Raw genomic sequence first — 26,296 nt, 5'->3', positions numbered from 1 at the left:
TGCAGAGCAGGACAGAAGGCAGAGTACGGATTTGGAGGGCAAATGGAAGGCATCTGGCTCATATCCCAAAGTAGGTGTCCAGTTACTTCTAGGAGAGGCATCAAAATTTCAATAGAAAAACTCACTTTTATTTTTAAACAGTTTTATTGAGGTGTGATTGACATACAACAAACTGCACATATTTAAAGTGTACAATATGATAAGTTTTGATATGTATAAACCTGTGAAACTGTCACCATCACCAAGATAGCAAGCATATCCATCATCTTCAAAATAAATCTACTTTAACCTAACATTTAAGATATTCTACGGTTCTTTTATGAAGCTGTGGAAAGGTATCATGAAATTAAGCAATAACAGGTACAATTCCGAAAGCGTTGTCTCTGAACACACACACACAGACACACAAATGAAATTCAAGACAATATCAAAGATTATGAGAAAACTATTTAATAGCTAGTAGCTTATAATAAATTAGGGGGTAAAAGATGTGAGTTTGAAAGTTTTTTTGTTTTTGTTTTTTGTTTTTGTCTCTATGTTGTACCTATTTATTGCCATATATTTAAAACAAAACAAGACAAAAATCTGAATGTTTCTGGTCTGAGTAGTCAGCATTTGAATCTGGGGAAATCAGTCATGTGAGCCCTTAGTACGAGCAGCACTGTGGAGCTGTAGTTTCAGTCTATGTGTTATATGATGTTTATATGCAGCACAACACGCTCCTGGGGGCAGGCACAGGCTTGGGTGCGTGTTCTTACAATGCCACCCCCACTCCTCAAGAAAGTACTTTGAGAGTAGGTGAGAGGGTGTGACATGTTATTGATAACAATACTTAACAGTTATTACTATGACCATTGTTGAATGTTTAGTATGTGCTTGGTGATAGAGCCAGGATGAGATTTAATTCTCTGAGCTTTGTGCTTTTCTGCTTTAATAAAAGCAAGTAAATCACTTGCAAACCCATTTTGGTTTTTTTGGTTTTTTACCATTTATTAGTAATTGCTTGCTACCCACCTGATAGCTGATGGAGGCACCAGAGACTTAGGGCCTGGGTTGAGAACTGGTGTTGTCAACCTTCTGTTTCCTAAGAGCTCCCTTCCCTCGGGAAATCAGAAGTGCCTGGCACTAGGGAAAGGCGGCATCTAGTGCAGAGCTGAATATGAGGTCCCATCCCTACTTCATACAAAGAAGAGCACCTCCCTGACTAAGCCAGGATAGGGGGAGCAAGTGTGAACTTTTAGGGAAGGTAGGGTTGGGCAGGCCAGGAAGGAAGGCCCTGGGAACTATTACCCTTTTCTCCCAACTTATGCCCCAGCAGGGGGTGCAGTGGCAGCCTGAGCACAGAGCTGTGACAAGGGCCACATTGGCTTCCATGCTGGCCTTCAAACTCACCAAGCAAGTTTAGGTCTCAGGGCCTTTCATTTTTTATTCCTTATACCTACATTTCTCTTGCCCCAGATTTTTGCAAGGCTCTCTCTCACCTCTCTCACTTTATTTATTATAGATTACTATACTGCTCCAATATCTCCTCCTGGGTGAAGCTTTCTTTGCCTCCCTATTTAAAGAATCACCTGTCACTATCTCCCTCTCCCACTTTGTTATCCTCATAGCAATGATCACTATCAGACATTATAGCATCAGTTGTACATTTTTTGGTCTTAGGACCTCTGCACATGCTTTAAAACCATTGCGGACTTATGCTTATGAAAGGTTATGCCTTTCAAAATTTACTGTATCAGAAATTAAAATAGAAATTTAAAACTATTTTTATTCATTGAAAAACAACAATAATCCCATTACATGTTAACATAAATAACTTATAAAAGATAACTTTATTTTGCAAAACGAGAACTGCATGAGAAGAGTGACATTATTTTATATTTTTGTGCATGTCTAATGTTAATAGAAGATTGCTAGATTGTTACACCCGCTTCTGCAGTTAATTTGTTGCCATATATTGTTTGGGTAAAAGTTGTGTAATTGTGGATATTTTATTTTAATATTATACTAAGACTCAACAAGTGATGATTTCTTAAAGGCTAGTTGTTGTGTGGTCCTTGCACCCTCAGCATACTTGTATAAGCCACTCCCAAGCTATGGGTCAAATGGCTGCTTTCTTTTTTAAGGAAAAGTTGGTCACTGTCTTTTGAAATTACTGTTTATTTAAAGTGGAGTAAGAAATGCAAATAATCATTTTCATTATACTGTTGAATAACCCTTAAAAAAATCACCAAATCTTGAAAGATTATAGAAGTTTCTTATAATCAAACACTACTCATGTGTATAGAAATTGGAACACTTTTTCCTTGATAGATTATCAGCTCTTGTTATGGCTACTTTTTTGAGATAGGAATTGAAATCTTAATGGTTTCTAACACAGTGCCTTGATAAACATTTATTGAAAATATCTAACATTCGTTAGAGTGCTTTTCATTTTTTTTCAAATCCTGTTTATGTCCATTAACTTATTTGAATAAGTGAGTAAAGTGCCTTTCAGAAATAGCCTTTAGCCAGTACAGGAACAGAGGTAAAGATTCCTGTACTACACATATATCCAATAAATTAGGCAGCCACTTTATCTGCTTACTCAAATGTTTCAACATCATTAATTCATAATTTCATGTTTATCTCTTTAAGATCCACACGGGTTTACAGCACCAAATAATCTGGCCCTGTCAGCCCAGTTGCGTTCCTCTGGATGAAAAACTCCTGCCCCAGCTCCTAAAAGAAGCAGGCTACACTACCCATATGGTCGGAAAATGGCACCTGGGAATGTACCGGAAAGAATGCCTTCCAACCCGCCGAGGATTTGATACCTACTTTGGTAATGGAAATGCACATGTTTCTTTAACAACTCAGATGGACTGCAGCCATCTCATAAAACACACCCAAGTGTAATCAAATGAAATACTATAACTGGAAACTTGAACAGAGTGTGAATCAGCACCACTGTGGAGACACTGTCTAATGCCACCTCCATAAACATGGCTCTGTGTTCAGCTCATGGCTGACATGAGCCCGCAGGGATCTTTGCCAGGGCTAAATGCCATGCTGGGGCAGTCAGAAAATTTGCTGCTTCCACATCTGAGGCCATTGTCCTCTTAGAGAACCTTATTATCAAAAGGGGATACAGATTGGTTTTTTTTGTTTGTTTGTTTTTATTTTTTATGTTTAATTTCCAGGCCAAACCCAATACAAGAATATTTCCTTCACAACGATTTAGAATTTTTTTTTCTCCCCATGGACTGTGTTCAAAGGTTTCTTTTTCTTTTTCTTTTTCTTTTTGTTTTCCTTTTGTGAGGATGGTGCAGAAGACTTTTTTCCATTGGTATCCTTCTCCCTTCGTCTGAGATCTGTTTTTCAAATCATTAGGTTGGGGAAGATAGATTTAAAAAAGAAACTGGGAGGGTAAATACAAATGGTAATAGGAAGGATAATAAGAAATTATAAGTGTTTTATGGACTTGATAGACCTATAAAAATTGATGTGAAACCTAAAGTTTGTTTTAAGATTTGCCCTTTTTATACTGTTAGGAGCTGTGTCTTAATTAACGACTTATTTATTTTGACAGTGGTTATATATCTTTCTGTCAAGCTCTTTTCATGAGGCCCTATCTTTCCGTCTAGCTATTTCACTACCTACCTCCCTCCCTTTTGTCTTTCCATTTATTTTCAACTTGACTTATCCAAAAAGGAACACATATTCAACATAAATTTTGAAAATAAATAGAATGAAAATAAGGGTAAATAGGAAAAGATGGAACAGTTACTTGGTACCAAATTACAAAAATATGGCATGGCTGTAGGTGGGTTTCACACTCAACTTTGAGATTTCTTATGTCCAAAACAAAACAAAAAACGAAAAAAAGGAGAAATCTGTAAGAGTCACATTATTTATAAGGTAAATAGAAACCAGATGTTCAGGAAAAAGAAATCATTTTCTGGCTCTTAGACCTGAGAGAAATTTCTCCTTTTGGGAAAAGGTAAGATGGACAGTATCCTCAAAAAACATTTTAGTAATAAAGTGATGGTTTTCTTATAGATGTTTCTTGAGGCGTTCCCTTGTATTTAAGCTAGGGCCAGAGCACCAAAGTACATTTCAGTAAAAGTGGTTGTATGGAACCCAAACAATGCAGTTGAAGCGTATAGCTCTGTAGTATTTGTTGGATCCAGGGTTAAAGTTGAGATTCAAGGACCTCAGACCTAAAACCTTGTGTGTCCTGCTCCCATCCAGGTTCTCTAACAGACATCACTAGTCAAATATGGCATTCTTTCTTGATGAACCTGGATATATCCTGAGTATTCTTAAATATCTGTTAAAAATTGGACTTGGATATAAGACCTTTTTGTCATTTTGGAAATTCTACCGGAAAAAACAGTCTGTACCTCCTCTGAAAATTTTCAGTCAGGTCTTTGCTAAAATATGGGTCGACGCCTATACTCTGGCAAGAGGAAAAACTATGGATATTTAAATTTTTTTATTAAAAGCCAGTTAAATATTTAAAATTTCAGTTGGATAGAAGATAGAAATGATATCGTTTCATGAGAATTAAGAAACCTAACCAGGGCTTAGGTGACCAGACAACCCACATTGATATGGAATGGAGACTTGCAATAAGGAAGGCATAATAACCATGCAGCTGTTATCACGGTTATGACTTAGATGGTCTGTGAAAACCCAGCCAGATGATTGTAGAGCTCGTTGCACAACTCCATGAATACACTACAAACCACTGAACGATATACTTTGAATGGATGACTCGTATGGTATGTGAATTATATTAATATCTCAGTAATGCTGTTAAATAAAGCAGAGATTTAGTTGTTCAAAAATTATTTTCCCCAAAAAAGGCATAGGCTGCCCTCTTCTTTAGGCTCAGCATGTAAGTTCAAATTTGTAAATTACTTTTTGAGAAAGGTTCTATGTGATTGTCACATGGATGCTTGACATCAATTTGGTCAAGTATGTGAATAAATAGTTCTGTTTCTGGTTTCCTCCTATTTGTAATATCTTTTTAGTATTTGTAGTTCATACATCTTTTAATCCAGTATATCCTCTGCATATATTCTCCCAAATGATAAAAACAGTTTACACTTACAGATAACCTGAAGTGATTTCCTCAAGCTCTAACACCATAGTTATTAAAATCCCCAAATAGAATCCACATGTCTTGACCCCTATAATCATCCATATAAGGGCTGAAATTATTTTTACAGATACATTTTTTTGTATTACATATTAATTAGCAAACACATTGGATTTCCTTTTCTTTTATATACATAGGAGAAAAGATTACCATTTAAAAAGTTATCTTAAAACCAAGGTATTCATTGTATTCAGGACCAGGAATTTATTGAATCATAGAAAAGGAGGAGATTAATTAAAAATGAATTCATTTATTGTATAAGGTGGGTAAGGCGTTTAATTGTGATTATAGGGAACATTCAGGACTGGGGAAAGGGCCAGGCCAATTCTGTCATCTTCATTTTAAGGTTAGTAAGTGGTATCTGCCAGGAGATAGCTCAGAGTCCAGCATGACTTGTTTCTTTTTAATAGCTTTATCAAAGTGTAATTCATATACCATACAATCCACACAATTACAGGGTACAATTCAATGATTTTTTTAAAAAAATTTTTTTAACTTCACAGGGTTATGCCACTGTCATCACAGTCCGATTGTAGAACATTTCCATCACCCCCAAAAAGAAGCCCCTTCCCCGTTAACACTCACTCCCCATTTTCCCCCAACCCTGCCAGACCTAGGCAACCACTAACCTACTTTATGTCTCTATAGATTTGCCTATTCTGGACATCCCATATAAATGGAATTATGTAATATGCAGCACAGCTTATTTTAATATCTTAGGGAAATAGGAAACATTTGCAGAAACAAATATTCGCTGAGAAAACCCGTTTCCTTCCGTGTTTCAGTCTACATTGTGGAATAGACAGTTAGTGCCATTTACACTTGGGATAAAATTCATCATAGGTGGAAAAATCTAATCTCAGCGCCATGTACTCGTTTGACCTTTTGGCTATGTCTAGAAAGCCTCTGTTTGGAAAGGTTTGCGTCTTTCACCAGTGGGTGTCAGCATCTGACTAAAGATGATTCCTCCTAGAGCCGCTTCTATAAGTAACCTTGAAACCGGTCTCCCAAGGTCAGTATCAACATTATTTGATTCCTGCATTCATTTGTGTGATCACCTCAGAATAAAAACTCGTGACAAATCACATTAACCCTATGCTATTTTAGCCATTAGATAGCTTTAAGAGATTAAGATGTTATCATCTTTACTAAATTTGAACTGTGAGATTTTTAGAATGTGTTTACTTGGAATCACCCACTTTGAGAGTTATATTGTAGAGCTTTTGTCCTAAAGACCTGAGTGAGGAGTGGATTTGAATTTTTTTACAGTAACATTTTAATGCCTTTTGCTAGCAAATATAAAGATGTTAAGAAATGGTGCTCTGATTAGCTTTGTCACTTGATTAGCCTTGTCATGGGTAATCAATTGCCTTAGGCAATTAAATGCTGAAACATCAGTTTGTTTAACAAGTTTTATGCTATGCTGACTACTTTCATTTCCCATTCTTGTTGTAGGCTATCTCCTAGGTAGTGAAGATTACTATTCCCACGAGCGTTGTACATTAATCAACGCTCTGAATGTCACACGATGTGCTCTTGATTTTCGAGATGGTGAAGAAGTTGCAACAGGATATGAAAATATGTATTCAACAAACATATTTACCCGAAGGGCTACAGCCCTCATAACTAACCATCCACCAGAGAAGGTAAGTCTTGCCTCTTTAGTGATATCAAGATTGTGTTAATAAGATAGCATCTCTTCAGATGCATGTAGGAAAAGGCCACTGTTGTTTAGGAGAAAAATCTAATAAATTCCAGGGGAGTAATTTTCATAATTTAGAGTACACCAATATCAGCCTGAGAAGCTTGTTAAAAATAGAAATTTCTGGAGCCCACTTCTAAGAGTGATCTCTTAGGTCTGTGGGAAATCCATACGTCAGCATGTCAAACAAATTCCTCCAGGGTGATTCTGATGCAAGTGGTCCTTAGATCTCACTTTGAGAAATACTGTGTCTATTGTGTTTTGGTGGAAATATAGTTTTATTATTTTGGTGTATTATGTGTATGTGCTATAAGTAATTATTAAATTGATATCTTTTTTTTAAAAAATGTTGGGCTTATATACAAAATTAGGTTTTATTATGGCAAACTTTTTGCATTCCTATGTTAATTTTAGAGTCGGCTAGTCAATTGCTACCAAAATAAATAAATAAAAGTGCCTGCTTGGATTTAGAATTCATTGAATCTATAAGCCACCTTGGAGAGAATGGATGTCTTAAGAATATTGAGACTTTCAATCCATGAACATGACATACTGATGAGCCTGTTTTTCACATTTACCATCCTGAAGCCATTGTGTATATCGTGTGCTGAAACCTTTTGACTTATCTATAGGTAAAAATAGAAAAGAGCGAATAGCCTTCAACATTTTTTTGTTAACCTAAAGTTAACCTCATGAGCTAAAGTTTAAGCTAAATTCTCTGGATTTAGCTTCAATGCCTTTAAAATTGGATTCAATATTTGTGTTCTCAGATATTGGTCTTAGAATATGGCTTTATTAAGAACTGCATTAGCACACCCATGAAATTTGCCCTTCCGTGGAACCCTAACATAGCAAATAATAGAATGTGCAATGTTATCTGGTTTTTCTCATTTCCTGCATTTTGCCACCTTGACAATTACTGAGGGTCCTCACTGCAGATCACAATTTGGATTCCAGTTTATACACCTGTTAGACTTGGTAACTGGGCTACTCACCCCCTTTTTGACGTGGTTTCTTCCTGGTTGTCTTTACTGCCTCTAACTTAGTACTAGGAGTATTCCCTGGTATCTGTCCTCAGCATGGCCCAACTTACGGCTTTTTATCACTCTTACTTGCTGACGTCTTGGAGCGGCCATGCTTGTTGTGGAATGTGGAAGAAACTGGAATATTCGCTCAAATATGTACACATATGTAGATTTTAAAATCTAGAGCTACAACAATATTCAGATAATTGGAAAGATAACGACTAGGTAATTGGCTTAGGTTCTCAATTTTCTTCTGTATGCTTGTATGGATACAGCTAAAAACCCAAAGGACAAGATAAGGTCTTAAGGGAACTGTGATCCTTCTTATTTCCATGGAGGTAGGCACCATTTTACAGAGAAGCAACTGGCTTAGAAAAGTTAAGTAACTTGTTCAAGGTCACAGAGCTGCTGAGAGTTAGAATCAGATTTTAAACGCTGTTTGACTCCAGAGCTCAATCCACTCCCTTATAGGAGATTCACAGTTAATATCCAAGACCAGAGATTATGAGCCCCAGTGTATGTATGATTCAGCTTGATAGTTCCAGTCCTGCCAGTATATTGGGATCATCTGGAAAGCTTGTAAGAAATACCAATTCCAAATATTGTGACTTATCGGTCTGGGGTGGGACCCTGTCACTGGCATTTAATAACACCCCCCACTCCCACCTCCCACCAGTGATTCTGATGTACAGCCACTATTGTCTCCCCTCAAACACAGAGGGGCAAGCAGAAGCCAACTGCCTTTTCTAGGTTCACAATATAATCATGTGACTATAATATGCCTACAATAAAAATTAGTTCCCATTAAGGAACAATAGAGTATTCTTTCACAGTGCCCATAACATTTGGCGGATAAGAGGAAGCAGCTGGGGCGAAACAGTTCTTTGTGGGTGGGCTGCCTTAACTGGTGTAGTGTGGAAAGCACAGGAACTGAGGAAAATTGTAGGTCCTAAGAGCTGGAACGCTATCCCAACCAGTGTTATTAGTATGGTGTTGCTCAGAGATAACATTATGGAAATTGCCAGGTGAGAGGGTGGTCATTTTCCTACAGATGTCTGAAATATTTTGAAGCGGGATCCAGCATTCCCAACCTCAAAGTCAAGTTTCACACATAGACATGAATTAATGAAATAATCAATAGCTGGGTAATAGCCTCAGAAAATTCATTTAAAATAGCAAATGCAGAAGTTTACATTTTCAATTCTCAGTAAAATGATGTATCGCCCCAGTTCCAGGAGCTGCACTTATCATTTTTTCCCAATGTCGAATCTTTTTCTGTGCTAATTTCTCAAGTGCTATATATAGACTGTAACATAGGCAACTTGTTCTAAGATGGCAAGCATTAAAGCAATACACACAAATCCATAAACTGGGTTAAAAATGTGCCAATTTGAAAGAGGACTTGAGGGGGAAAAAGGCATATGGAGCAATTTTGCAACAGAAATACAGTTGGTGCTAGACTCAGGGAGATACTGCTGGTAAGCATTGCACATGTGTTGGGAAGGAATGTCCTTTCTCTTTTTCTACAGGATAATTCCCTTAGTAGTCAGACTACAGTGTGAAAGTAACATTTTCATAAAATGTCTTTTGGTTAAAAATAGCCCCTCCAACACTTTGCAGAATAAAAATAAATGTTTTCTCACACATCTGATCTACTAGAAGCTTGTCATACAGGGAGTCACGCAGGGTCTCTGTTCCCGCTCCCCACATAAGAACGCAGGACATGGTGAGGCCAAAAAGGAACACCCACGGAGCCATAGACAGGGGAGTCACACCACTATAGTCTCGCTGGCGGCTGGGTTGGAGACACAGGAAGCAGGAGCCACATCATCCACAACCTGCCGTCCACTTCTCTCTGCCAACCAACCCCATTTGCTAGGGGCAATCCACACTTGCTACCTCACCCACCATCTTCTTGCTAGCCCCCATTTTTCTGCTAGCCTAGCCACGGCAGTTATATTAGTGCCCAATGGCTCACTGGTTACAGCTGACGGCCAACTAGCCACAGCTGATGGCCATTTGATCACAGTCGATGGCCATTTACTACCTGAGCCAGCACCTTTCTATGTGAGGCCGAGAGCCTGGAAACTGCTTTTTGGGGCTCTGTCCCCACACTCCACCCCTACAGGGTCTCGCCTCACAATCTACGCGACAAGCGTCTTCCGCGAGGGGCGCTGTGCGAGGAGCCTGGAGGTGAATGCTATTTCCTGGACACAGCCAAGCTCTCTGGTCACAGCCAGGGTTTCTCAGGGCACCACCAGTACTTCTGGGCACAGCCAGACTTCCTGGACTTCTTAGGGTACCACCAGTCTCCCCGGGCACAGCGAGGGCCTCTCAGGACACCACTGTACTTCTGGGCACAGCCAGACTTCCTGGACTTCTTAGGGTACCACTAGTCTCCCCTGGGCACACGAGGGCCTCTCAGGGCACTGCCACTCTCTCTGGGCTCAGCCAGACTTCCTGGGCTTCTTAGGGTACCACCAGTCTCCCCGGGCACAGCCAGGGTTTCTCAGGGCACCACCAGTACTTCTGGGCACAGCCAGACTTCCTGGACTTCTTAGGGTACCACTAGTCTCCCCGGGCACAGCGAGGGCCTCTCAGGGCACCACCAGTACTTCTGGGCACAGCCAGACTTCCTGGACTCAGCCAGGACTTCCCAGGGCACTGCCACTCTCTCTGGGCTCAGCCAGACTTCCTGGACACAGCCAGGGCTCTCCGGGCACTGCCACTCTCTCTGGGCTCAGCCAGACTTCCTGGACTCAGCCAGGGCTCTCAGGGCACTGCCACTCTCTCTGGGCCTCTCAGGGTACCGTGCTGGAACAACAGCAACTCACAGTCAAGGTGCTTACATATTCTCAATGGTGGCCGGTCAAGACACAAAAGCAAACATCCGCCAGTTCCACTACACGGTGGTATGTTCCCAAACAGTCAAGCTGTCCATTAAATTACGGATAGAAGACAATTCCCCATAGTCCATAGTCATTCGCCAGGGTTGTCCTGGGGGTGAGGGATGACCTTGACCTCACCCTCAGCTCCCAAGGAGGACTCAGCAACCATTTCCTCCTGGGACTACAAGTCCTGCATCCGGGCTGCCTCAGCAAGCACTTCCCAGCCCACAGGGCCGCAAGGACCTTCGCTTTCTCCGGCCTCTGCTGGTTGGGGAACCGTCCATGTCTTCCCACCCCTCCACTGGGCTCCAGCTCTCAGGCAGCTGCTCCTCCTGGTCTTCCTGCAACTGAGTGTTCATAGGCACAAACTGCTCCACTGCCCTTCGGAGGGCTTTGGCCGGCACCATACCCTGCTCGCTGCGCCATATGTCGTGTGGAGCGGCCTGCAGGGTCTCCGGTCCCGCTCCCCACACAAGAACGCAGGAAATGGTGAGGCCAAAAAGGAACGCCCATGGAGCCATAGACAGGGGAGTCACACCACTATATTCTCGCTGGCGGCTGGGTTGGAGACACAGGAAGCAGGAGCCACATCATCCACAACCTGCCGTCCACTTCTCTCTGCCAACCAACCCCATTTGCTAGGGGCAATCCGCACTTGCTACCTCACCCACCATCTCCTTGCTAGCCCCCATTTGCTGCTAGCGTAGCCACGGCAGTTATATTAGTGCCCGATGGCTCACTGGTTACAGCTGACGGCCAACTAGCCACAGCTGATGGCCATTTGATCACAGTCGATGGCCATTTACTACCTGAGCCAGCACCTTTCTATGTGAGGCCGAGAGCCTGGAAACTGCTTTTTGGGGCTCTGTCCCCACAAGCTTATTAAAGCAAATGTAAATTTCTTGTGGTAGACTCTTACTTTTCCTTGACACAGTTTGGAAAGAAATGTCTTAATTTGGAAATCAAAGACAGAATAACAATTTAAAAACATATCATATGCTGTTTAAAATTTAGCCTTTAAGTTAGGAAAATATACTAAAGAAAAGAAAATAACACTGAAATTAGGTTTCTTGGCATGTTGAGGCTATTCAGAGTATAATAATAGACATAATAAGAAAAGGAAATGGACTCTTAGCTTCTTATTAATATGCTAATAACTTTTGGTAACAATGTCATACTTTTATGTAATACTTAAACATTTGGTCATGATTCACATCTAGGATTCCATTTCTAGTCCCAAGAAACCCAAAAGGGTACAGTTAGGGTTGGTGTAAAGGTGGCAGTTGTAACTGGGTTGGTCAGAGCAGGGATCTGAACCCAAGAAAGAGCAAAGAGAGATCAGGGTTCAGCATAAACCCGGAGATCAATGGAGATCAAGTCAGGTCCAGGACTCCAGGGTTTTGAATCAGGATATCAGTAAGGTTATAATGGGCCTACTGGCCTCCAAAGGCCAATGCATGACTGGGTTGGAACTCAAGTCAGTAGACAGCATAGTAAGAATGAGCCCCTTCCCAGGATGGTTGGTGGCTGCTTGATTTAGGCTAACGTGAGCTGAGGCCCTGGCTGGCAGGTGTGGGGAAATTGGCTGCAGCTGTTCACCGGCAGTGCCTTAGGACAAGTGGCTGTAGGTGAGTTCCTGATTGTGATTGGAGACCCTTAGAGCTCTAGTTAATTTTTCTTTCCACTGGGCCACCATGTAGTACTAAGAACAGTACTCTATTAAATTTTTTTAAACTTACAAATAGTATAAAAGTGCTTCACATCTAGCATTGTTGGGGAATGAGCTGTTTCATGAATAAAGTTCACCGTATGAGTCCTGAAACTTTATTTTTACAATATTGGATGGAAATACTTTAAAAGGTGTTGCATTGGTCCTCACCTCATTAAATGGGCTGCTCTGTACACCATTCTGCCTCCTCTGGGTGACCCAGAACCAAATGGATGTGTGTTAGGTTGTTTGCCCATGCACTAAATGGCCCTAGGTTACTGCTAATGAAATGGGAAGAAAGATAACTTGTTTTGTTCAAGCAATAACTTTAGCTATACTTGTGAATTATTAGGATCTGGTCAGCAGATATTGCAAGGCCTTTGCATGGCTTGTAGTAATCACAGGACAGGCTAGTTCTCATCCCTTAGAGGTAGTTTTCACTTTCTCTTCTCAGCTATGCCCCTTCTATCTGAATAGAAGCCTGACCACTGGGAAATTACTGTCGTTTTATAATATTAACTTCTCAAGAGTGACAGTCATGCCTTTAGCCACTAAGGGATAATTATTGGAAAGATTTTCAGGAAATATTTTGCTATATTTAACAAAATGAGTAGAATGATTTCTATACTGAATATATACACAGTCCTCTAATGATGGTCCCAGAATCATTATTTATTTCTCTGGCGTGGTTATAAGAACTGACACTCCCCACGAGGCCTCCCCAGCCATCGCTTCTGGGAATCACTTGCTGGCTGGGCATAATCTGCCTTCCTTCCGCTGTCTCTTTCACCACGTGGGTTGTCACATGGCCGATGATGACTGATGAGCATGTCTTCTTAAGCGGTGAGGCTCCTTTCTCATTCCTCCACCCCTGCCCATGCAGAAAACCCAGACCTGGGTCACAAACTCATGTTTACGAGGATCGGGCTGAGAACCTGCCTTCTCAGATGGAATAGTGGGGCGACTAGAAAATTGGAGAGCTTTGGGGAGTGGGATCTTTGTTTCTCATACTCCAGCTGTTTGTTACCAGATGGAGTGTGGGTGTGGATTTGTCAGAAGTACTGATTTTTCAAGAAAATTTAAAGAAGACAAAACAAAACAAATTTTTATGTCATAGTTCCTGATTTTTAAAATTTCATGTGGGCTGCCAGTTGTTCTAGCCTTTCACTTTTTAATCCTGTCCCCATCTGCACCTTGGCTTGGTGGCGGGGGTGGCTTAGTCTAGTGCAGAGACTCAGATGGCTTCTCCCACCTCAGACCCTCACTACACTGTTGGAGCACCGATGCCTCTGCACATCCTTCCTCCTCCAAACGTCTCAGGCCAGGGTCCTTCCTCGCTAACTGGAAGAGCATCTGCCGGATTCCCTTCACCAGGGTCTGGAGGAACACAGAAGTTTCAGTGTGACTTGTGCGGCTGGAGTAGGAAGTGTGTGTGTCAAGGGGCAGCAGAGATAGAGCTAGTGCAGTGTTAAAGCTTTTAGTATCGACTTTGGAGTTGGAATTGGGAATGTTTCCATGGAAACAATGTACAAACGAAGCACAGGTTCTACATCATCATGGTTTTTATTCCATCACTTACTTCCTTAGTTAGATAGGTTTGAAAGAGATGACTTTGATATTTAACAGCTATTTTTAACACTTTGATGTTGGCGAAAAGGTTTTTCTAAGTGCCAAATATCTGAACTACAAATAATATGTGGGTGTCTATTTGGGCTCTATGTATGTATACTCCTTACTCTATCATAGGGATATATAATTTGTAATTTAAAACAATTTATCAACAATGAAGAATGAAATATGAGCCCTCATATCCAGTCTGCTTTCTAACTTTCCCCCCATTCATTTATGAGATTTAAATGCCTCAAATACCTTAAGAGAATTATATCTTTATTCTTGGGTTGAACCAATTATCTTTTTGAGGGTTTTCAACTGATGAAAGAATTCTGTAGGAACACAATGAAGAGAATGCTTTCAGAAAGTCTCATTAAAAAGGAGGGGGTGACCTGGAATACCACTAATATTAAATGCTGTAAATTGGTGTAAGAGATAAAATAGAATCAGTGTCTCACACTCCTTCCTTTCCAGGAATTAAATTGGCCTTCCTTCCTAGATCAGAGACTAACAAGACATGGTGTTCTTGTTTTCTCATAAAAATCTCAAGAATCCCTAATCCTCTCCTAAAAGGTGTGAAATTATTTTTCAGCTGAAGCAAAAAGTTCCAGTAGCTCTTGGTACGTATCCACACCATAGTAGTGGAGTTTCCCATAGGAAATTGCTCTGCAATTAATAGGAACTAGTGCAAGTCATATATCCTTTCTAAGCCTCAGTTAACTTACCTGTAAACTGGACGGTTTTTTAGTATTAAATGAGATAGAATACATATATAAATATAGTATCTAGCACATAGACATTTAATATATAGTTGGTATGACTGATATTATTATTATTTGTTTGAATCAGAGGCTTCTAGGCCATTTTAGAACTCAAGCTTTAGTTTTAATTTTTTATCTGTGTCTTTTGTTACATTTTTTAACATCTTATTGAGACATAATCCATATACCATAAAATCCACCCATTTAAAGTATACATTTCAATGGTAAAGTTACAGAGTTGTGTAACCATTACCACAATCTAAGTTTAAAACATTTTCTCACCCCCCAAAAAACCGGTACCTATTAGCAGTCACTCAGCATTGCTCTCCCCAACCTCCCTACAAACTCCAGGCAACCAGTAGTCTACTTTCTGTCTCCATGATTTGCCTCTTCTGGACATTTCATATAAACGGAATCATACAAAATGTGGTCTTTTGTGATTGGCTTCTTTCATTTATCATAATATTTTTGGGGTTCATCTGTGTTATAGCATGTGTAAATACTCATTCCTTTTTATGGCTGGATATATTCCTTTTACTGCTGTATATTTCTGAAAATATACCACATTTTGTTTATCCATTCATCAGTTGGTGGACATTTGGGTTTCCAGTTTTGGGGTGTTATGAATAATGCCACTGTGAACATCCACATACAAGTTTTTGTGTGGATATATGCTTTCATTTCTTTAGGAATGGAAGGCTGGGTCATATGGTAACTCTGTGTTTAACAGTTTTAGGAACTGCCAAATTGTTATTCAAATTAGCTGCACCATTTGATATTCCCACCAGCAATGAATGAAGGTTTCAATTTAGCTGCATTCTCACCAACACTTACGTTTGCGGTTTATATTATAACCATCCTAGTGGGTGTGAAGTGGTATCTGAGTGGTTTTAATTTGAATTCCTTAATGAATATGATGTTGATCATCATTTCGTGTGCTTTTGGCCTTTCGTATATCTTCTTTGGAGAAATGTCTATTCGCATTCTTTGCCCATTTTATATTTGGGTTAATTTGTCTTTATTATTGAGTTTGTGAGAGTTCTTTATATATTCTGATGCAAGTCTCTTATCAGATATATGATTTACAAATATTTTCAACCCATTCTGTAGGTTGTCTCGATATTACTATTATTAACTGATAAATCTGGACTTCTCTCTATATATTTCATGTTTCCATGCCATCTTAACTGATTTACACAAACTCTCTTTCCAGCCTCTGTTTCTGTACCTTGCTCTCCAGTCTGTCCATGAGCCTCTTCAGGTCCCCGAGGAATATCTGAAGCCATATGACTTTATCCAAGATAAGAACAGGCATTACTATGCAGGAATGGTGTCCCTTATGGATGAAGCCGTGGGAAATGTCACCGCAGCCTTGAAAAGCCATGGGCTCTGGAACAACACAGTGTTCATCTTCTCCACAGGTAAGCCTGTCAATAGGAAAATCATCTCTTGACGAAGCTTAGGACATGATATTCAATAAATGCAATGAAGACAAATTGGAGCATTTAGCAGTTCCTTATTAAAATAAATGCTAACTGCAAGAGTGAAGACAAGATCATAATGGATAGAAAGATGTGTCTAAGGAAAAAGAATTATGGGCTTTCCCCCCTTTCTTCAAATATCAAAATATTCTGGGTGTATGCTTGAAAACAAATGCTCATTGAGTGGACGTCACTCCCACACAAGGCCGCTGGGCAGTGAATCCCAGGAGTGATGGCTCACAGCAATCATACCAGCCCAGGTTCTGTCACCAGGAGTTCTGCGGACTATAGGGGTCGCTGTACCAGTGCAGAGAGACAGATTGGGACATTGTGAAGACAGATTAGGAATGGAGCCATTGAAATCTAGGCTAGAGTCTCCAAGTATAGATTATTTTATATTAAAATTTTCTGACAATAAAAGTTATACATGCCTATTATACAAAAAAAAAAAAACAGAAAAGAAGAAAGAAAGGAATTTTGAAAAATCATTTTCATTATGGCAGCAATCATTCTGACTTCTAATCTGTTACATACATGATTTTCTATTCTCACTAGACAGTTTTCTAAAATTTCCCTATGATGTGCTTTGGGTATAGATCTTGGTTTATTCCTTCTGCTGAGTACTCAGAGAGCACTTTCTGTCTTGAAAATGCAGCTCCTTTTGTGATGGGAAATTTCTTGTATTATTTATTTCAGAATTGTTTGGCCCTCCATCCCACTTTTCTCCTATACTGCTTTTACAAAATTCCTGTTATTTGGATATTGGATTAATCCTCTAGTTTTCTTAGGTTTTTTTTAATCTCCTATTTTTCTTTATTTGGGAAAGTTTCTTAACATTATTTTGTAATTGTTCTATTGAATTCATTGCAACCAACATATTTTTTAATTATCAAGAACGCTGTCTTGTTTCTGGCAATTCTTTTTTATGAAGTTCTATTTTTACTTTGTGGATATAATAATTTATTGCTTCAAAGCCTGTGCTCTTAACCATTAATTTTATATATGTGTGAGTATGTATGTAGGTGTGTGTATAAATATCATATATGCATGTATGTGTATGCATACATATATGTATAAGTTTGCCTATACTTCCAACATTGTCTCTTTTCCTTTTAATGTCATTTGTATCTCTTTTTGGTCTCTCTTTCATAAAGGAGGCTTTCTTAGATTCCTGGTGATCCTTGACTAAAACATAAAAATTTAACTGGAAACTCCAAGGATGAGGTCAGGGCTTGTCGTCTGATGAGTTTTAAAGTGACTGTGTAAGCGGGGTGAGGTGACATGTTGCAGAGTTAATCTGGTTATTCTACTCATTGTTTGTTTGTTTGTTTTTGAGTTGTTTTGTTTTGCTTTTGATCAGCATGGCTATTGTACCTAGCATTTATTCACAGTGCGCTCACTGTGTGCAGAATAGAGTTCTAAGTGCTTTACATGAATTAGTTTAGTTAATCCTCAGAATAATTCTCTGGGGACTGTTATTATCCCATCTTGCAGATGTGAGAATTGAAGCACAAAGAAGCTGAGTAACTTGCCTAAGGTCACACAGCCAGACAGAGCCAAGCATCAACTTCTCTGGCTCCACTGCAGTCCTCCTGCCCCTAGATGTTCTTACTGGACCTCGTGATATAACAGAACTCTCCCATGATGTGCTGCTTTATTGATCTGTCGAAGAGCCTGGGCCGGGCCAGGCCTTGCTCAGTTGCTGTAGTGCAATACAAATACTATAATGTTCTAAGTATGCCCTGCTGTGCAAAGGGTTGCTATAAGATGACATTTGTTTCCCCACTCAAGACTTACTCTTCAGAAGAGAGGGAGACATCTTACACAGAAGTCCTGACAAGATCTATCATATTCTCAGAGTTTTCCTCAACTGACTTTATTTTGAACATCCTGGTAAAGCCCTTTGATCAATGCTGGTATTGCATGCTCATAGAGGTCACTAGAAAGAATCCATAAAAAGGGAGGCCAAGACATTTAATACTGATTTGGTAATTATTCCTGGGAAATGACCTCACAAGTGCAAGAATTGGAAGTTATAAGTTGATAAAGCAAGCCTTTGTGATAGAGATTTCACGATAAATGATTTCCTGAAATAAAAGTATATATGGAATAAAGTATCATATGTAGACTGAAAAGTGCTCAGACAGAAGTGAAGATGGTAGCTCTGAAAAACTGTTAAATATCTCATAGTGGCTCTTGTGACAGCGGCTATTAATGTCAAGTAGGCATGGGAAGAGGTGGAATAAAATTTTTTCATGATACGTGAAAGTGGGGGAAAAGCAGTATTTTAAGTTCTTTTATTATATGATTTCAAGTGTGTATACCTAACTTTTAAATAGATAGTTGACTATTTCATAAATATTCATATTGCATGCATTTCAGTTGGCAAAAATAATTTTGGAGCTATTCACCAAGAAAATGAGGATTACCTTATAATAAGATTGTCTTATATACTGACACTCTGATATATTAACAGCTATTAATCTTGGACTATCTTTGCTTTGTTGGGCTAAATCCAATTTGATTTATGTATGCATTTTTATTATACTGCTGCCTTCAGTTTGCTAGGGTTCTGCTTAGCATTTTTGCATCGATTCAGAAGTGAAAGTGGGGTTAGTGGCTTCCTTTCTCTCTGTCAGGTTTTGTTGTCTTGGTTATGCTCACTTCATAAAATAGTTGGATGGTTTTTCCATTTTTTCCTATGCTCTGGAACAGTTTATAGATTGTTTGAAAGATCTCTCTGGTTAAGCTGGTCTCTGGAACCTTTTTGGAGGCTTTGTAAAGAATTATCTCCATAGTTTAAATTTTTTGCTGAATTATATCTAGGTGTGGGTCTTTAAAATATTTTAAAATTAACTTTGCCTGAAGTACAGTGAGCCCTTTGATCTTCATGCTGAGATTGTTTTTCACTCCAGGAAGTTTTCTTTCTTCATATTTTAGCTTATTGCTTTTGTTCTGCTTGATTCATTTCTCAAAAATACCTTCAATTAGTAGGCTGAATCACTGACTCAGCTTTTTTCTCATCATTTTTAGTTTTTGTCCTTTTTCTCAGACCTCTGGAGCTCCTTTGCATTACCAGTTAGATCTCTTTTTTGCAATTTTAATTCTGCTCTTTAATATTTCCAATGTAGATTATTATTAATTGTGGTTTTAGTTTCTTTGCAATCCTTTGTTTGCCTCAGTCAGTTCCCTTTTCCTCTAAAGTTGTTAGTAATAATAATGGCTACTGTTTATTAAATATTTACTGAACGCCCAGGTCCTGTTCAAGTGCTTATCCTAGACTTTCTCATTATTGGTCATGTAAGCATTAAAGCTCAACGTAACCTTGTGAAATAGCTCCATTTTATAAATGAAGAAATCAAAACTTAACAAGGGTAAGTGATTTGCCCAAGGCCACTGCTATGGTCTGAATGTTCATGTTCACCCAAAATTCACATGTTGGAATCCCAACAGCCAGTGTGATGGTGTTAGAAGTTGGGGCCTTTGGGAGGTGCTTGGGTCGTGAGGGTGGAGCCCTCATGAATGAGATTAGTACTTTTATAAATGAGATCCCTAGCCCCTTTTCCTCCATCTGAGGACACAGCGAGAAGACATGGGCTATGAACCAGGAAGAGTGTCCTCACCATAAGGCGACCATGTTGGTGCCTTGATCTTGGACTTCCCAGCCTCCAGAACTGTGAGAACTAAATTTCTGTTGTTTAAAAGCTATCCAGGGTGGGATTTTGTTATAGCAATCTGAATGGACTAAGAGAGCCACTCATCTAACAAATGGAAGAGCTATAATTCATACCCAGGTCTTGAGGTCAATACCTATTAACCCTAATCAATTGTGTTTTTTATATCTCATCTTCTTTTCCTTTTACCTCATCGCGTTGTCCTTTATCTCAACTTTTGGCTTTCTACACTTCTGTTCATAGATCCCATGCTTTTCCTGGATAGAACTTCTCTAAAATCTTCATTTCCATAGTACTCGTAAATCATAACCAGCTATATACCCTTTCTCTGAGTATACCGTGTTTCCCTGAAAATAAGACTTAACCAGATCGTCAGCTCTAATGCGTCTTTTGGAGCAAAAATTAATATAAGGCCCAGTCTTATTTTACATTATATAAGACATGGTCTTATATTATATTGTATTATGTAAGACCTGGTCTTACATTAAAATAAGACCAGGTCTTATATTAATTTTTGTTCCAAAAGAGCTGATGGCCTGGCTAGGTCTTATTTTCAGGGAAACACAGTAGCAGTGAAGGATCTGTCCACGTGGTAAGCTCTTGGCCTCTTGTCACTGTTCTCTGGTTAATCCCTTCTCAAATCGATAGCTTGAGCCTGACCTCACTCAGTTCCCAGTGGCCTGTAGGCATGGAATTTCCTGTATTCTGTTGAACCTGATTGACCTGCATTTGGCTCTTTTGGTTTCCTGGTCCTTTGACATGCTAAAACCACCCCAACGTGCTCTGCAAGACTCTTCCTATTTCCATGCCATTAGGGCTTTACTTTTGGGGTCACTTCCCAACATACAGTGTGTCCCCCTGTCAGACTCTTTTCTGCTCTGGCCCATTTTTTTTTTTTGGGGGGGAGGGCAGTTGTGATCTCTAACTGCACACACAAAGTTGAGGAGGTAATCTGTCTCTGCTCATGTCAAAAATTAGCACTGTCCCCTCCCAGGTTGCCTCCCTGCCTCTTTTCAAGAAGGTGGTGTGACACTGTGTCCTGAGGTAATTGGGATACATCAGCCCTTGTTTCCTTAGCCCAGCTTCTTTAGCCGTACAGCTTATGGAAATTTTCCAAGATTCTGGCATTACAGGTTATCTGTTAGTCTTGGTTTCTCACCTTGTGAGGAGTTTTCATCTTATTCTGTATCTTTGTTATGAAGATGCCATGTTAACCTTGGTTCCTATCACCGTGGCTGATCTTTATAGTTGCTTAATTCCAGGAATCCTCACAGAAATCTGACCCTGAGTAAAATGAGCTAAAATTAGAACCAACTCTGGAGCAATTAGATCATGAATTAAAACTAGGAAAACTGATTCTACAACCTTGAGGAGAAAACAGCAGTCGATCTCAGCATCTTTGAGCAGCTGTTACAGGCACACCTGGTTTTATTGGGCTTTGCTTTATTGCGCTTCACACATTGAAGGTGAGACCCTCCACCAGCAAAAAGATTACAACTCATTTCATTGCTGAACTTGCTTTATTGCGGTGGTCTGGAAGCGAACCTACAATATCTCTGAAGTATGTCTATATATTTTTATATTAACTTTTATCAGAATAAGCAGTTTCCTTACATTTAGATGAAATTTTGACTATAAGGGGAACCCAAATTTGCAGTTCTTTCTCTGGAGACTTTTTCTGTGTTTATTGACAATTTCATTGCCTGAAATAGAATTTAATAATGTGTTGTAATAATGTTGTTAAAACCGAAGGAAACAGGACCTGGATCTGGCTCATCATAGAGGAGTGATTCATTTTTTCCAGTTTTCTCACTTCACTTAGCACTGTTCTTCTTTATAAGCATGGAAATACTGGGTGCATGCAGATAAATAAATGTTGAATCCATTAGTACAGAAAACCCTGAGATACACTAGCTTCTTGGTAGCATGCTTATATTTATTGAAAGGTTGAAGCAAAGGCATTTTTTTAAAAATTAAAGTTTATTTACTGACAATGGTTAGTAAAGTTACATAGGTTTCAGGTGTACAATTCTGTAATACATCATCTGTATATCACATTGTGTGTTCACCACCCAGAGTCAGTTCTCCTTCCATCACCATATATTTGACCCCGTTTACCTTTATCTACCACCCCCCTCCCTCCTTACGCTCTGGTAACCACTAAACTATTGTCTGTGTCATACGCATTTTTTTTTAGATTTAAATGTTTGAGGAAACTAACTTTTTAAAAAATCTCCTTTTATAATCAGGTTGTTGCATGAGGCTTCTCATTTCTTGCCATCCCATCTGAGTACGTAAGGTGGTTATTCTCAGTAGGCCATGAGGGGGCTGCCTGCCGCAGTGGAGTGTTTCTCAAAAATGCACTTTCTGAGGTGATGTCTATACAACATTGTGAATGTGCTAAACGTTACGAAATTGAACACTTTAGAATCATTACTTTTATGTTATGTCAATTTCACCTCAATTTTTAAAAGTGCAATTTCTCACATTCTCTCACAGAAATACTAAATGAGAAACACTGGGGTGAGGGCCCAGGAATCTCCATTTTTAACAATAATCCAGGTGATTATTTTGTACACAGAAATTTGAGAACCTCTAATTTAAGGTAACTTATTTAAATTAAACCTTGGGAATTTACCTAATGAGGAATGTATATTTATTTAGTTTATATATCAATAATTATTTAAATAGTTTGTGTATATATATATTACACAGAAATGCCAGAAAGCAACTGGGTTTGAAGTTCAGTCTCTCCTAGATGGTTTTCACTTCAGGTAAATGCACCCATTTCTAGACACAGACCCCTCAAAAAAGCTAATAAGAAAAATCTCAATTTAATTATTCTGCTCTCCATGCCCTTACTGCATTTAAATTACAACATTGATAGACTAATGTCTCCCTGCCTCTTTTCAGATCGGCATATGAGTGATTGTTACTGCATATTGCTTGTCTCGTTACCAACATAATTTTCTGTGTGTGTTTTTTTTTTAATACAAAGGTGACCCTTCTAATCCCTCTCTGACAGGATCTGATCAGAGTTCAAAGCCCAGCTTTCCTGCCAATTGGTTATGTCGAATCCAGCCTAAGTTTCACTATCTATTAAATGCAGGCTGGCCGAGCTTTCGTTTATTCACTCAGTCTCTCATTGCAGAGAGAAAGATAGGTACGACATGATTCCAGCCCTTAGAAAACGCGCGGTCTAGTGAGGCAAACAAGCCAATGCATTATGATGATGCAGTGGAAGATGCAGCCTAGGGTGCTGTGTGCACGTAGTAGGGGTGCCTCCCCGGGCCCTGGGTGCTGGGGAGGCTTTCTGTGAATTGAATGTTGGGAATGAGCTGGTCAGAGAAATGGTGTGCCAGTGGGAAGGAGATCGGGCAGCATTCTCAGCTGGGAGAGAAAGGTGAACAAGGGCGGAGCGGAGAGAGCAGTTGTTCAGGGGGTTCGGCGGGGCTGGAGCCCAGAGTGCAAGGTGGGGAACGGCGAGGTGTGAGGCTGGAGAGCGGGACGTGAGAACCGGCTCAGAAAAGAAGGGATTGAGAAGGTGCTCGGAAGGCAATGGGGAGATGCGGAAAGGCTTTAAGCAGGCTCAGATTTTCATTTTAAGATTGGTGTGGAGGATGATGGAGGCAAGCTGACCTTTTAAGAGGCGATGGCTGGTAAGAGGGGTAGGAGGATACAGAGGGCCTGAATAAAGGCAGAGAGAAAACTGATGGAGCTCAAAGGGCAGATTTAGGAAATACATCGGAGAGCTTGGACCAGTTGACCTCTAAGACTTCTTGTTACTAGGAAAGTTGATGGTGCTATAATTCTATTTTTCCAGAACTTTTGTCAGTGCTGGTGATAGCATTTGATGGAGCCATCCTTCTGTTGGCAATGGGGTGGATTTGCAGAACGCTGGAAATGCTGCAGCCGTGGACAGAGTGCCCTTACAGCGTGCATAGCAGTACATCCATAGTCCATTTGAGACTGGGGCGGGGGTCCGCAACAGTATTTAGAAACGTGTGAAAATGGTTTTCAGTATCACAGAGACTTGAGGGTGAAGTCTTCTGAAGGACAAGCACTTGCAGTGCTCAGGTCAGCCCTGCACGTGGAGATATGTCCTGCCCCAGAGGGTCAGGAACACCATCTAGGAATACTGAACGGACCCTGTTCAATAGCATGTGTCTGTTGAACCTAGTAGAGTCATTTATTACAGAGCTTAACCTTTTAACATTTATTATATGAGCTTTCACAAAATCATATGTAATTTAATATCTTAAACAGCGCAGTAAAGAATCTTAACTAATCCCTCTAAATCTTATGTCCTTTTCTCCCTTGTATGTAGAATTCCCTTAAAAAGTGGTACTGGCAAATGGAGAGCTCCTTCATGGTTTTAAATATACTTATGCAATTGGCAGACATTAAAATATTATAGAAATTCGGTGCCAGGAACAAAGTAATCTGACTGTTGGCAAACCAATCCCACTAGCTTCTTCAAACACTTAAACGAATTCCTGACAAAGCTAAGGAAAACCTGTTAAGTGAATAAATCATATAGTTTGCCCACACTGTCTGTCTTTGCAATTATCCCTTTATTTAACACATCTACCATAGAGGGAAATAGCAACCCATGACTCAAAGCTATTTTTTCCTAACCAAAAATCAATTCATTGCACCTTTTTAATCTTTCTATGCAAATGCCCATGCTGAAAGCATATTGGATCACTTGGAAATTTTATTAATAATAGGTAGTAACACATACACCTTTGTTGATTCTTGATTATTTTATTGAAAGAAATGCATTTTTCCCCCAAACTTTCAAAATTGGTTTATTCAATCAAATCTATTATTCAATGGGTACCTATTATGTCCCAGGCGCTGTGCTAGGAGTTAATGCATTTGAATACAAGTTTTAATACAAATAGAAAACATTCCCAGTTATTTCTGTATACCAGGGACTACGCTTTGTACTTATCATGGCTTAGCTAATGAAAATAAAACTTTATACATCATCATTAACATGTACTTACTGAGCACCTCCTCCATTGAAACCAATGTGCTAGATGCTAGCTATTAAAAAGTAAAATATGTTCTTTGCTTTCCCAGAACTTACAGTCTGCTTTGGGGATAAGGTATATACATAGAAAAAGTCACTCTAAAATAAGATAATATATAAGCACGTCATGGTCCAGATAAAGTAAAATATGTCATGGATTTTGTAAAGAAGATCAGACAAGAGAGTGATCTTGTTGAGATTCAAGATCAGGAATGACACTTCACAGAGGAGCAGAGGCAGAACTGGAACTTAGCTTCAACAAAAGCCAGATCCCCCTGGACATGCTCCATATGGCCTCTGATAGCTCTAAGGGAGTCAGGTAACCAATGCATTCCAAAGGTCCCCAGAAAAGTCTTGCATTTGTATTCTCTGTGACAAAACATTGAATTCACAATCCCAGAGACTAAAGCAAAGATCCTTCTCAATCCCTGTTTATCATGATCTTCAATGTTTTATTATATTGATTATTTGTATACTATAATACTGTATTTTTGATATTATGACATTTTCAGTATGCGAAGCATGAAATAATCTTATTTTTGCATCACTATGAGCAGTGGCCTTTCCCTGAATTTACAATTGGCCTGTGAGTTTATAAGTGGCCGCTCCCTGAGTTTATAATTAACAGAAGATACATATTGAACTGAGTGTATTTATTGACTAAAATTGCATGAAGCTTTCCAGTTTGTTTGGGTTTACTTTCTCCTCTTGTTTTGCATTCAATTTTAAAGGTCACATTTAAAATAGATCCATTTCTTATATTGTACATTCCTCTCAGAATTCACTGGAGCGAAAATTGCCTGTGAGGGTGAGAGGGATGTTAGGTTGGAAAGGCTGATCTGGAGAACGGAAGAAGGTGGAAAGTAGATTCTACATAGAAATAATCACATAGGAGCCATGGTCACAGCAAGAGGAGGTGCAGAAATAAAGTCAGGTTGCAGCAAGCTGTAGGTGCAAATGCACAATAGGCATCTGGAGGATGAAAGGGGAACTAAATGGTCTGGAAGTTAATCAGTTTATGAATCAACAAAAGTAGATTGTATGTCAGGTGTTTTTCAGTCTGAAATTTTAAAAATCAACATCATTAATAATAGATGGAAGACACCAATTTAAATTTCAAAGGAAGCTCTAGTATTATCAGTTGAAAAACAAAAGCTGTGTATTGTTTCTACTCATGTCTTGAAGAACATAAAAGTAAGGATTTATTCTGTCGTCGTTTTTTAAAGGAAAAATAAAAAAGAGAGTGGCTGAATTTCAGCTAC

The 26,296-nt window shown here is 39.4% G+C and overlaps 1 protein-coding gene across 1 annotated transcript in view; it reads left to right on the top strand.

The window, feature by feature from the left end:
* The window catches only part of ARSB (arylsulfatase B), a 148,028-nt gene that overhangs the window by 14,005 nt on the left and 107,727 nt on the right, over nucleotides 1-26,296 (top strand). The window contains exons 2-4 of the mRNA XM_033110835.1: nucleotides 2,638-2,824; nucleotides 6,602-6,792; nucleotides 16,055-16,262. Coding sequence (XP_032966726.1) covers nucleotides 2,638-2,824; nucleotides 6,602-6,792; nucleotides 16,055-16,262 — 586 coding nt within the window. The remainder of the gene's footprint in view (nucleotides 1-2,637; nucleotides 2,825-6,601; nucleotides 6,793-16,054; nucleotides 16,263-26,296) is intronic.

This window comes from Rhinolophus ferrumequinum, chromosome 7 (assembly GCF_004115265.2).
Source record: "Rhinolophus ferrumequinum isolate MPI-CBG mRhiFer1 chromosome 7, mRhiFer1_v1.p, whole genome shotgun sequence".
NCBI lineage: Eukaryota > Metazoa > Chordata > Mammalia > Chiroptera > Rhinolophidae > Rhinolophus > Rhinolophus ferrumequinum.
This window is presented reverse-complemented; position numbering and strand designations above follow the sequence as displayed.